Consider the following 13,570-nt stretch of genomic DNA (forward strand, 5'->3'; position numbering starts at 1 on the left):
TTGATCCAGTTATATGAACACTACTAAATATTTGTTCACGTTCCCTGTGATCTATTGTCTGTATTGATGAATCTAGTGACTGGTTTTGATGAGCTATCACAGTAAGGTAAAAGGACATACAGCAGACCTGTGCTTCTTGGTCTCTGATCACAATATTTCCCTTCACATTTTGAGATTTAAAAGACAAAGTCTGTGTAAAGTGAATTCATTGATTAACTTCTAAACACATTATACATGTTGGAAAATGGTTACAGAAAACATGTGAAAAGGCTGATAACCATGCAGTACTTCATATATATATATATACACACACACACATACACACTATATTATTACTTATATGAAGATAAAGTCAAGATTGAGATGTTCCTTATTATTCTGGAACTCCAGGGTCCATAAGAAGGTGTTATGACCCTATTTACTTTGTAAAGAGGAGAGAGAAAAAGGATAGGAAAGAGAAAATGATGTGGATTATTTTATTTTACACATAAAGCTTTATTCAAGAAATACATTAAAACATGCAACTGTGTATTCTTAATACAGCATTAAAGTATATAGAGCTTTGTGAATATTGTATGTAGTTTTCTTAAAAAATTGTAACAGATAAGTAAGAAAAACAATCAACAAACACATGTAAAGCAATTTAAACATGGTCACTTCTGAAATACTAAAGATTCTCTGTAATTAAGTACAAAGGGGACACCTTTCTGACATTAATTCACAAGTTTAATAAATTGTAATTAATAATATTGTAATAAAGAAATATTAATCAGGAACTGCAAACTAAAAAATAAGTACTCATACTTAAAGCACACTATTGTATCTTATTATCTTACTAAATCCTATGCTTCTATGTTGATGACAAAGGTAAAGCGTTTTTGGAGACATACAAACATCACACATTTTGCACTGTGAAGTAAAAACATAACTTAACATTGTGTCCTGTTTAAAAAGTGTCAAATGAATAATTTGATTTCATTTAAGCCATTTTTATCAACTTGAAACAGGAAATTTGACATCAGGCTGGTGATGGGCTGTCCAGAGCAGACAGAATCTTCATGTCACTGTAAAACAAACATACATAAATTATTTCAAAATGCTCATGTTATCTTGGTTTGTGTAATCAAAGACATTGAGTCATTGACACTTACAGGCCTGTGTCTCATCTCTCCTCTGGGCACAGCTGCCCACAGCAGTCACAGGAAGGACGGCAGCAGCAGCGATAGCAGCATTGCCGGAGCTGGTGGAGGAGTCTGCTGCATGTGTGTGGAGCTGCTTCAGTGTCTTCACCCTTCATCAGCTCTTGATATGTTTCAGTGGAGGCTTCTGTGGTTTTATCCACCTGGACTGTTTGATTAGCTTTGTCGCTGGCTTTCACTGTCCTCAACACTTTGTCTTTGACCTGGAGTTTCCCAATCTCACTGAGCATCTGAACCTTAAGCTGTTGGAGCTCTGTGTGTTTTTCATCAAGTGTTTTGCAGTCTCTCTCCCAGTCACTTTGACTTGTCCCAGTTAGTCCTTGTTCCAGCTTTGGTTCCTTTTCTCTCTGTCTCCATGTTCTCTTAACAAACTGACTGATCACCTTTAGTCTTTTCTCCAGGTTGTTTTTCATCTCATGACTCCTCCGCTTCATCTGATCTATCTCCTTCCGTTCGCTTTTTGTATCCTTCCACATCTTTCGCAAACGATCACTTTTTGAAATGTTCCCATCTGTTAGATCTTCTTGCTCTTCTGTCAACTCAGATATGCTTGTAAGCTTCTGTTTCATTTCATTTTCCACTTCTTCATACCCCATCACCATCAGCAGATCTTCCCTCTCAGTTTCGACGTGTTTATCTTTTCTTTCAGTATCACGTGTATCTTCCTTTAACTTCGACCAATGTCCAAATTCTTCAGTCTCGATCATAACACTTGTGTGCAGAGCATCCTTCTCTTTGACATCATGCCCTTGGAGCAATTCTTCTCCTACAGACATAGTTTGTACAGCCTTATCACACTTCATTAACAGCACATGTTTTTCCTCTTTTTGTATCAGGTCATAGTGACTAATAATCTTATTTTTCTGTTCATTAAGTTCACAACACTTGTGTTCAAGTATTGTGTTGAAATGCAGTATTTCTCCGTTTTTCTGCTCTAATCTGTCCATATTCTTTCTAAATTCTTCATATGTCCTTTGATTAAACTGTTTTAGCTTGTCTCTAAAAGTTTCCATGGAGTTCATTACATTAGTGAGCTGGCCCTTTCTGATTTTCAGCTCGGACAGTTCTTCTTCCATTCTAATATGTTCAACTAAAATCCTTTCTCTCTCACTTTCAACATGTGTCTGCAATTGATGGAGTTTCTCCTTTTCTTGGGTTATCTCATCAAGGAGATGGAGATGTTCTGTGGTTTCATTACTCTTTTGTATCAACTTATCTTTCTCTGCTTTTATATATTGTTTATCTATTTCTGATGTATTAATCAGCTTCTGGATGTCAGACCTCATCAGCTCGTGTTCCTCTCTCTCTTGTTTCAGCTCTGCCTTTAGGTCTTCAAGTTCTTGTTTTTCCAACTCAAACTTTTTCTTCCATTCTTTTTCCATTTCCTCTCTAATGTCTGACAGGATACTTGTCAGACCTTCCTTTTCTCTCTTTAACAACTCAGAGTAACAAGTCATGTTTTCTCTCTGTTCATCAAGTTCTGCAAGTTTTTGTTCCAATAAAGTGGACAGCTTTAGTAAATGTTGATGGCTTTGCTGTAATTTATCCAGATGGTGTTTGATATCTTCAGTCAATCTTTCATTAAAATGTCTGAGTTTGACTCTGAGAGTTTCAACTGATTTCATTTCAGTCATGAGTTGATCCTCTCTCATTTTTAGCTCACACTTTTGATCTTGAATCTCTTCTTTCTCATTGAAAAGTATTTCTTTCTCCCTCTCAATTTCCATGTTCATCTGACTGAGTTGTTCTCTCTCTTCAGTGAAGCTGTTCATTGCAGCTTCAACTTCTTCCTTCTTCTTATTGAGATCCCTCTTCAAACATTCCACTTCTTCTCTTTCTGCCAGTACAATGGTCTCACTGGTTAGTTCTTCTTGTGTCAGTCTTGTGATCTTGGGTTCCTTCAGTTCTACTTCTTCATGTATATCTTGTTCTAATGTACTAATCTGCTTTGGGATATCAGACCTCATCAGCTCCAATTCCTTTTTCTCTTTCCTCACCATCTCATTCATTCTATCCAGATCCTCTCTGTCTTGTTTCAGCTCTGCCCTCAAGTTTTCAAGGTCTTGTTTTTTGATTTCAAATGTTTGCTTCCATCCTTCTTTTTTACTGAAAAGCATTTCTTTCTCTTTCTCAATATCCATCTTCATCTGACTGAGTTGTTCTCTCTCTCTACTGATGCTGTTCACGGCAGCTTCAATGTTGGTTTTCTCTCTGTTTATCTCATCAAACATACTGTCTGCATGTTCTTTTTTCTTATGAAGCTCAGCTATTGTGACTTCTAATTGGTCTTTCTCATCTTTCATAACTTCTTTATCTCGTGTTAAAATGTCAGTTTGTTTGAGGATGTCAGACCTCATCAGATCCAAGTCCAGTTTTTTCTTCGTCATCATCTCATTCACTCTATCCAGATCCTCTTTCTCTTCTTTCATCTGATCTTTAACATTTTCAAGATGTTGTTTTTCTATCTCAAACATTTGCTTCCATCCTTCTTTCTCAATGAAAAGTATTTCATTTCTTCTGTCAATGTCCATTTTCATCTGACTGAGTTGTTCTCTCTCTCCACTGACTGTGTTCATTGCAGCTTCAACTTCTTCCTTCATTTTGTTGAGATCCTTCTTCAAAAGTTCCACTTCTTCTCTTTCTGCCAGTTCAGTGTGGTCACTGCTTTGCATTTCGTGCATCAGAGTTGTGGTCTTGGATTCCTTTAGTTCTATGTCATCATTTTTATCTTGGTCCAATGTATGCCTTTGCTCCTGGATGTCAGACCTCATCAGCTCCAAGTCCAGTTTCTCTTTCCTCACCATCTCATTCATACCATACAGATCCTCTCTGTCTTGTTTGAGCGCTGCCTTCAAGTTTTCAAGGTCTTGTTTTTCCATCTCAAACGTTTGCATCCATCCTTCTTTCTCACTGAAAAATATTTCATTCTTTCTCTCAATGTCCATCTTTAACAGTCTCAGTTGTTCTCTCTCTCCAGTGATGTTGTTCATGGCAGCTTCAACTTCTTCCTTTTTCTTGTCGAGATCCTTTCTCAAGAGTTCAATTTCTTCTCTTTTTGTCAGTACAATGGTCTCACTGGTTAGTTGTTCTTGTGTCAGTCTTGTGATCTTGGGTTCCTTCAGTTGTTCTTCTTCATCTTTATCTTGTTCTAATGTCCTGATCTCTTTTGGAATATCAGACCTCATCAGCTCCAATTCCAGTTTCTCTTTTCTCATCATCTCATTCATTCTATACAGATCCTCTCTGTCTTGAATCAGAGCTGCCTTCAAGTTTTCAAGGTCTTGTTTTTCCATCTCAAATGTTCTTTTCCATTCTTCTTTCTCATTGAAAAGTAGTTCTTTCTGTCTCTCAATGCCCATATTCATCTGACTGAGTTGTTCTCTCTCTCCCCTGATGCTGTTCATGGCAATTTCAACTTCTTCCTTTTTCTTGTTGAGATCCTTCTTCAAAAGTTCCACTTCTTCTCTTTCTGCCAGCACAATGCTCTCACTTGTTTGCTGTTCTTGTGTCAGTCTTGTGATCTTGGGTTCCTTCAGTTCTACTTTTTCATCTTTATCTTGTTTTAATGTCCCAATCTCCTTTGGAATATCAGACCTCATCAGCTCCAATTCCAGCATCTCTTTTCTCATCATCTCATTCATTCTATCCAGATCCTCTCTGTCTTGAATCAGCACTGCCTTCAAGTTTTCAAGATCTTGTTTTTCCATCTCAAATGTTCTCTTCCATTCTTCTTTTTCATTAAGAAGTATTTCTTTCTCTTTCTCAATGCCCATTTTCATCTGACTGAGTTGTTCTCTCTCTCCCCTGATGCTGTTCATGGCAATTTCAACTTCTTCCTTTTTCTTGTTGAGATCCTTCTTCAAAAGTTCCACTTCTTCTCTTTCCCCCAGTACAATGCTCTCACTGGTTTGCTGTTCTTGTGTCAGTCTTGTGGTCTTGGGTTCCTTTAATTGTACTTCATCATCTTTATCTTGTTCTAATTTATTAATCTGTTTCTGGATATCAGACCTCATCAGCTCCAATCCCAGCTTCTCTTTCTTCATCATCTCATTCATTTGATCTAGATCCTCTCTGTCTTGTTTCAGTGCTGCATTCAAGCTTTCAAGTTCTTGTTTTTCTATCACAAACATTTGCTTCCATTCTTCTTTCTCATTGAGAAGTATTTCTTTCTCTTTCTCGATGCCCATCTTCATCTGACTGAGTTGTTCTCTCTCTCCAGTGATGCTGTTCATGACAGCTTCAACTTCCCCTTCTTTCTTTTTCAGATCCTTTCTCAAAAGTTCAAGTTCTTCTTTATCTGGCAGTGCAGTGGTCTCACTGGTTTTCTGTTCTTGTTTCAGTCTTGTGATCTTGGGTTCCTTCAGTTCTTCTTCTTCTTTTTTATTTTGCTCTAATGGACTGATCTGCTTCTGGATGCCAGAACTCATCAGCTCCAAGTCCAGTTTCTCTTTTTTCATCATTTCATTCACCTTACCTAGATCTTCTCTCTCTTGTTTCAGCTCTGACTTCAAGTTTTCAAGGTCTTGTTTTTCCATCTCAAACATTTGCTTCCATTGTTCTTTCTCATTGAAAAGTTTCTCTTTCTCTTTCTCAATGCCCATTTTCATTTGACTGAGTTGTTCTCTCTCTCCACTGATGTTGTTCATGGCAGCTTCAACTTCTTCCTTCTTTTTGTGGAGATCCATTTTCAAAAGTTCCACTTCTCTTTCTTCCAGTACAATGCTTTCACTTGTTTGCTGTTTTTGCATCAGTCTTGTGATCTTGGGTTCCTTCAGTCCTGTTTCTTCCTGTTCATCTTGTTCTAATATCGTAATCTCCTTTGGAATATCAGACCTCATCAGCTCCAATTCCAGCATCTCTTTTCTCATCATCTCATTCATTCTATCCAGATCCTCTCTGTCTTGAATCAGCACTGCCTTCACGTTTTCAAGATCTTGTTTTTCCATCTCAAATGTTCTCTTCCATTCTTGTTTCTCATTAAGAAGTATTTCTTTCTCTTTCTCAATGCCCATTTTCATCTGACTGAGTTGTTCTCTCTCTCCCCTGATGCTGTTCATGGCAATTTCAACTTCTTCCTTTTTCTTGTTGAGATCCTTCTTCAAAAGTTCCACTTCTTCTCTTTCCCCCAGTACAATGCTCTCACTTGTTTGCTGTTCTTGTGTCAGTCTTGTGATCTTGGGTTCCTTTAATTGTACTTCATCATCTTTATCTTGTTTTAATGTCCCAATCTCCTTTGGAATATCAGACCTCATCAGCTCCAAGTCCATCTTCTCTTTTCTCATCATCTCATTCATTCTATCCAGATCCTCTCTGTCTTGAATCAGCGCTGCCTTCAAGTTTTCAAGGTCTTGTTTTTCCATCTCAAATGTTTTCTTCCATCCTTCTTTCTCATTGATTAGTATTTCTTTCTCTTTTTCAATGTCTGTATTCATCTGACTGAGTATGGCTCTCTCTCCACTGACTGTGTTCATGGCAGCTTCAACTTCTTCCTTTTTCTTGTTGAGATCCTTCTTCAAAAGTTCTAGTATTTCTCTTTCTGACAGTATGGTGTTCTTACCGATTTGAAGTTCTTCTTCTTTTGTTTTGATCTCACCATCTTTGACTTCTTGTTCTTTTTGTTTGAAAGCAATAATGTTCATGACGTTTTCCATTTGGTCTCTTGCTGTCTGAACCTGAAGGGTCAGATCTTTAATGTTGGTTTTCTCTCTGTTTATCTCATCAAACAGACTGTCTGCATGTTCTTTCTTCTTTTGAAGCTCAGCCTTTGTGATTTCTAACTTGTCTTTTTGGTCTTTCATATCTGCTTCATCTCGTTGTAATAAGTCAGTTTGTTTGAGAATGTCAGACCTCATCAGCTCCAAGTCCAGTTTTTCCTTCTTCATCATCTCATTGACTCTATCCAGATCATCTTTCTCTTGTGCCATCTGATCTTTAAAGTTTTCAAGATCTTGTTTTTCCATCTCAAATGTTTTCTTCCATCCTTCTTTCTCATTGATAAGTATTTCTTTCTCTTTCTCAATGCCCATTTTCATCTGACTGAGTTGTTCTCTCTCTCCCCTGATGCTGTTCAGGGCAATTTCAACTTCTTCCTTTTTCTTGTTGAGATCCTTCTTCAAAAGTTCCACTTCTTCTCTTTCTGTCAGTGCAATGCTCTCACTGGTTTGCTGTTCTTGTGTCAGTCTTGTGGTCTTGGGTTCCTTTAATTGTACTTCATCATCTTTATCTTGTTCTAATTTATTAATCTGTATCTGGATATCAGACCTCATCACCTCCAATCCCAGGTTCTCTTTCTTCATCATCTCATTCATTTGATCTAGATCCTCTCTGTCTTGAATCAGCGCTGCCTTCAAGTTTTCAAGTTCTTGTTTTTCCATCTCAAATGTTCTCTTCCATTCTTCTTTCTCATTGAAAAGTAGTTCTTTCTGTCTCTCAATGCCCATATTCATCTGGCTGACTTGTTCTCTCTCTCCCCTGATGCTGTTCATGGCAATTTCAACTTCTTCCTTTTTCTTGTTGAGATCCTTCTTCAAAAGTTCCACTTCTTCTCTTTCTGCCAGTACAATGCTCTCACTGGTTTGCTGTTCTTGTGTCAGTCTTGTGATCTTGGGTTCCTTCAGTTCTACTTTTTCATCTTTATCTTGTTTTAATGTCCCAATCTCCTTTGGAATATCAGACCTCATCAGCTCCAAGTCCATCTTCTCTTTTCTCATCATCTCATTCATTCTATCCAGATCCTCTCTGTCTTGAATCAGCGCTGCCTTCAAGTTTTCAAGATCTTGTTTTTCCATCTCAAATGTTTTCTTCCATCCTTCTTTCTCATTGATTAGTATTTCTTTCTCTCTTTCAATGTCTGTATTCATCTGACTGAGCTTTTCTTTCTCTCCACTGATGCTGTTCAGGGCAGCTTCAACTTCTTCCTTCTTCTTGTTGAGATCCTTCTTCAAAAGTACAAGTTCTTCTCTTTCTGACAGTATGGTGTTCTTACTGATTTGAAGTTCTTCTTCTTTTGTTTTGATCTCACCCTCTTTGACTTCTTGTTCTTTTTGTTTGAAAGCAATAATGTTCATGACGTTTTTCAGTTGGTCTCTTGCTGTCTGAACCTGAAGGGTCAGATCTTTAATGTTGGTTTTCTCTCTGTTTATCTCATCAAACAGACTGTCTGCATGTTCTTTCTTCTTTTGAAGCTCAGCCTTTGTGATTTCTAACTTGTCTTTTTGGTCTTTCATATCTGCTTCATCTTGTTGTAATAAGTCAGTTTGTTTGAGGATGTCAGACCTCATCAGCTCCAAGTCCAGTTTTTCCTTCTTCATCATCTCATTGACTCTATCCAGATCATCCTTCTCTTGTGTCATCTGATCTTTAAAGTTTTCAAGATCTTGTTTTTCCATCTCAAATGTTTTCTTCCATCCTTCTTTCTCATTGATTAGTATTTCTTTCTCTCTTTCAATGTCTGTATTCATCTGACTGAGTTGAGCTCTCTCTCCACTGACTGTGTTCATGGCAGCTTCAACTTCTTCCTTCTTCTTGTTGAGATCCTTCTTTAAAAGTACAAGTTCTTCTCTTTCTGACAGTATGGTGTTCTTACTGATTTGAAGTTCTTCTTCTTTTGTTTTGATCTCACCATCTTTGACTTCTTGTTCTTTTTGTTTGAAAGCAATAATGTTCATGACGTTTTTCAGTTGGTCTCTTGCTGTCTGAACCTGAAGGGTCAGATCTTTAATGTTGGTTTTCTCTCTGTTTATCTCATCAAACAGACTGTCTGCATGTTCTTTCTTCTTTTGAAGCTCAGCCTTTGTGATTTCTAACTTGTCTTTTTGGTCTTTCATATCTGCTTCATCTTGTTGTAATAAGTCAGTTTGTTTGAGGATGTCAGACCTCATCAGCTCCAAGTCCAGTTTCTCTTTCTTCATCTTCTCATTGAATCTATCCAGATCCTCTTTCTCTTGTGTCATTTGATCTTTAAAGTTTTCAAGATCTTGTTTTTCCATCTCAAATGTTTTCTTCCATCCTTCTTTCTCATTGATTAGTATTTCTTTCTCTCTTTCAATGTCTGTATTCATCTGACTGAGTTTTTCTTTCTCTCCACTGATGCTGTTCAGGGCAGCTTCAACTTCTTCCTTCTTCTTGTTGAGATCCTTCTTCAAAAGTACAAGTTCTTCTCTTTCTGACAGTATGGTGTTCTTACTGATTTGAAGTTCTTCTTCTTTTGTTTTGATCTCACCATCTTTGACTTCTTGTTCTTTTTGTTTGAAAGCAATGATGTTCATGACGTTTTCCATTTGGTCTCTTGCTGTCTGAACCTGAAGGGTCAGATCTTTAATGTTGGTTTTCTCTCTGTTTATCTCTTCAAACAGACTGTCTGCATGTTTTTTCTTCTTTTGAAGCTCAGCCTTTGTGATTTCTAACTTGTCTTTTTGGTTTTTCATATCTGCTTCATCTCGTTGTAATAAGTCAGTTTGTTTGATGATGTCAGACCTCATCAGCTCCAAGTCCAGTTTTTCCTTCTTCATCATCTCATTGACTCTATCCAGATCATCCTTCTCTTGTGTCATCTGATCTTTAAAGTTTTGAAGATCTTGTTTTTCCATCTCAAATGTTTTCTTCCATCCTTCTTTCTCATTGATAAGTATTTCTTTTTCTCTGTCAATGCCCATTTTCATCTGACTGAGTTGAGCTCTCTCTACACTGACTGTGTTCATGGCAGCTTCAACTTCTTCCTTCTTCTTGTTGAGATCCTTCTTTAAAAGTACAAGTTCTTCTCTTTCTGACAGTATGGTGTTCTTACTGATTTGAAGTTCTTCTTCTTTTGTTTTGATCTCACCATCTTTGACTTCTTGTTCTTTTTGTTTGAAAGCAATAATGTTCATGACGTTTTCCATTTGGTCTCTTGCTGTCTGAACCTGAAGGGTCAGATCTTTAATGTTGGTTTTCTCTCTGTTTATCTCATCAAACAGACTGTCTGCATGTTCTTTCTTCTTTTGAAGCTCAGCCTTTGTGATTTCTAACTTGTCTTTTTGGTCTTTCATATCTGCTTCATCTTGTTGTAATAAGTCAGTTTGTTTGAGGATGTCAGACCTCATCAGCTCCAAGTCCAGTTTTTCCTTCTTCATCATCTCATTGACTCTATCCAGATCATCTTTCTCTTGTGTTATCTGATCTTTAAAGTTTTCAAGATCTTGTTTTTCCATCTCAAATGTTTTCTTCCATCCTTCTTTCTCATTGATTAGTATTTCTTTCTCTCTTTCAATGTCTGTATTCATCTGACTGAGTTGAGCTCTCTCTCCACTGACTGTGTTCAGGGCAGCTTCAACTTCTTCCTTCTTCTTGTTGAGATCCTTCTTCAAAAGTACAAGTTCTTCTCTTTCTGACAGTATGGTGTTCTTACTGATTTGAAGCTCTTCTTCTTTTGTTTTGATCTCACCATCTTTGACTTCTTGTTCTTTTTGTTTGAAAGCAATAATGTTCATGACGTTTTTCAGTTGGTCTCTTGCTGTCTGAACCTGAAGGGTCAGATCTTTAATGTTGGTTTTCTCTCTGTTTATCTCATCAAACAGACTGTCTGCATGTTCTTTCTTCTTTTGAAGCTCAGCCTTTGTGATTTCTAACTTGTCTTTTTGGTCTTTTGTATCTGCTTCATCTTGTTGTAATAAGTCAGTTTGTTTGAGGATGTCAGACCTCATCAGCTCCAAGTCCAGTTTTTCCTTCTTCATCATCTCATTGACTCTATCCAGATCATCCTTCTCTTGTGTTATCTGATCTTTAAAGTTTTCAATATCTTGTTTTTCCATCTCAAATGTTTTCTTCCATCCTTCTTTCTCATTGATAAGTATTTCTTTTTCTCTGTCAATGCCCATTTTCATCTGACTGAGTTGAGCTCTCTCTACACTGACTGTGTTCATGGCAGCTTCAACTTCTTCCTTCTTCTTGTTGAGATCCTTCTTTAAAAGTACAAGTTCTTCTCTTTCTGACAGTATGGTGTTCTTACTGATTTGAAGTTCTTCTTCTTTTGTTTTGATCTCACCATCTTTGACTTCTTGTTCTTTTTGTTTGAAAGCAATAATGTTCATGACTTTTTCCATTTGGTCTCTTGCTGTCTGAACCTGAAGGGTCAGATCTTTAATGTTGGTTTTCTCTCTGTTTATCTCATCAAACAGACTGTCTGCATGTTCTTTCTTCTTTTGAAGCTCAGCCTTTGTGATTTCTAACTTGTCTTTTTGGTCTTTCAGATCTGCTTCATCTCGTTGTAATAAGTCAGTTTGTTTGAGGATGTCAGACCTCATCAGCTCCAAGTCCAGTTTCTCTTTCTTCATCTTCTCATTGAATCTATCCAGATCCTCTTTCTCTTGTGTCATTTGATCTTTAAAGTTTTCAAGATCTTGTTTTTCCATCTCAAATGTTTTCTTCCATCCTTCTTTCTCATTGATTAGTATTTCTTTCTCTCTTTCAATGTCTGTATTCATCTGACTGAGTTTTTCTTTCTCTCCACTGATGCTGTTCAGGGCAGCTTCAACTTCTTCCTTCTTCTTGTTGAGATCCTTCTTTAAAAGTACAAGTTCTTCTCTTTCTGACAGTATGGTGTTCTTACTGATTTGAAGTTCTTCTTCTTTTGTTTTGATCTCACCATCTTTGACTTCTTGTTCTTTTTGTTTGAAAGCAATAATGTTCATGACGTTTTCCATTTGGTCTCTTGCTGTCTGAACCTGAAGGGTCAGATCTTTAATGTTGGTTTTCTCTCTGTTTATCTCATCAAACAGACTGTCTGCATGTTCTTTCTTCTTTTGAAGCTCAGCCTTTGTGATTTCTAACTTGTCTTTTTGGTCTTTCAGATCTGCTTCATCTCGTTGTAATAAGTCAGTTTGTTTGAGGATGTCAGACCTCATCAGCTCCAAGTCCAGTTTCTCTTTCTTCATCTTCTCATTGAATCTATCCAGATCCTCTTTCTCTTGTGTCATTTGATCTTTAAAGTTTTCAAGATCTTGTTTTTCCATCTCAAATGTTTTCTTCCATCCTTCTTTCTCATTGATTAGTATTTCTTTCTCTCTTTCAATGTCTGTATTCATCTGACTGAGTTTTTCTTTCTCTCCACTGATGCTGTTCAGGGCAGCTTCAACTTCTTCCTTCTTCTTGTTGAGATCCTTCTTTAAAAGTACAAGTTCTTCTCTTTCTGACAGTATGGTGTTCTTACTGATTTGAAGTTCTTCTTCTTTTGTTTTGATCTCACCATCTTTGACTTCTTGTTCTTTTTGTTTGAAAGCAATAATGTTCATGACGTTTTCCATTTGGTCTCTTGCTGTCTGAACCTGAAGGGTCAGATCTTTAATGTTGGTTTTCTCTCTGTTTATCTCATCAAACAGACTGTCTGCATGTTCTTTCTTCTTTTGAAGCTCAGCCTTTGTGATTTCTAACTTGTCTTTTTGGTCTTTCATATCTGCTTCATCTTGTTGTAATAAGTCAGTTTGTTTGATGATGTCAGACCTCATCAGCTCCAAGTCCAGTTTTTCCTTCTTCATCATCTCATTGACTCTATCCAGATCATCCTTCTCTTGTGTTATCTGATCTTTAAAGTTTTCAAGATCTTGTTTTTCCATCTCAAATGTTTTCTTCCATCCTTCTTTCTCATTGATAAGTATTTCTTTCTCTTTCTCAATGCCCATTTTCATCTGACTGAGTTGAGCTCTCTCTACACTGACTGTGTTCATGGCAGCTTCAACTTCTTCCTTCTTCTTGTTGAGATCCTTCTTTAAAAGTACAAGTTCTTCTCTTTCTGACAGTATGGTGTTCTTACTGATTTGAAGTTCTTCTTCTTTTGTTTTGATCTCACCATCTTTGACTTCTTGTTCTTTTTGTTTGAAAGCAATAATGTCCATGACGTTTTTCAGTTGGTCTCTTGCTGTCTGAACCTGAAGGGTCAGATCTTTAATGTTGGTTTTCTCTCTGTTTATCTCATAAAACAGACTGTCTGCATGTTCTTTCTTCTTTTGAAGCTCAGCCTTTGTGATTTCTAACCTGTCTTTTTGGTCTTTCATATCTGCTTCATCTTGTTGTAATAAGTCAGTTTGTTTGAGGATGTCAGACCTCATCAGCTCCAAGTCCAGTTTTTCCTTCTTCATCATCTCATTGACTCTATCCAGATCCTCTTTCTCTTGTGTTATCTGATCTTTAAAGTTTTCAAGATCTTGTTTTTCCATCTCAAATGTTTTCTTCCATCCTTCTTTCTCATTGATTAGTATTTCTTTCTCTCTTTCAATGTCTGTATTCATCTGACTGAGTTTTTCTTTCTCTCCACTGATGCTGTTCAGGGCAGCTTCAACTTCTTCCTTCTTCTTGTTGAGATCCTTTTTCAAAAGTACAAGTTCTTCTCTTTCTGACAG

The 13,570-nt window shown here is 37.1% G+C and overlaps 1 protein-coding gene across 1 annotated transcript; it reads right to left on the bottom strand.

Moving 5' to 3' along the window:
• Positions 1 to 474: 474 nt before the first annotated feature.
• On the bottom strand, positions 475 to 6,735 carry LOC133994145 (trichohyalin-like). The gene is made up of 2 exons (XM_062433361.1): positions 1,152 to 6,735; positions 475 to 1,064 (listed from the first exon to the last, which is right to left on the bottom strand). The coding sequence occupies exon 1, from the start codon at positions 6,668 to 6,670 to the stop codon at positions 1,163 to 1,165; it is 5,508 nt and encodes a 1,835-aa protein (XP_062289345.1). The 5' UTR covers positions 6,671 to 6,735; the 3' UTR covers positions 475 to 1,064; positions 1,152 to 1,162.
• Positions 6,736 to 13,570: the final 6,835 nt, after the last annotated feature.

This window comes from Scomber scombrus, chromosome 14, assembly GCF_963691925.1.
Source record: "Scomber scombrus chromosome 14, fScoSco1.1, whole genome shotgun sequence".
NCBI classification, from domain to species: Eukaryota; Metazoa; Chordata; class Actinopteri; order Scombriformes; family Scombridae; genus Scomber; species Scomber scombrus.

What these genes read in the sequence shown, in the direction of transcription:
- LOC133994145 (XM_062433361.1), bottom strand. Translation starts at nt 6,670, where the DNA reads ATGAACACAGTCAGTGGAGAGAGAGCCATACTCAGTCAGATGAATACA.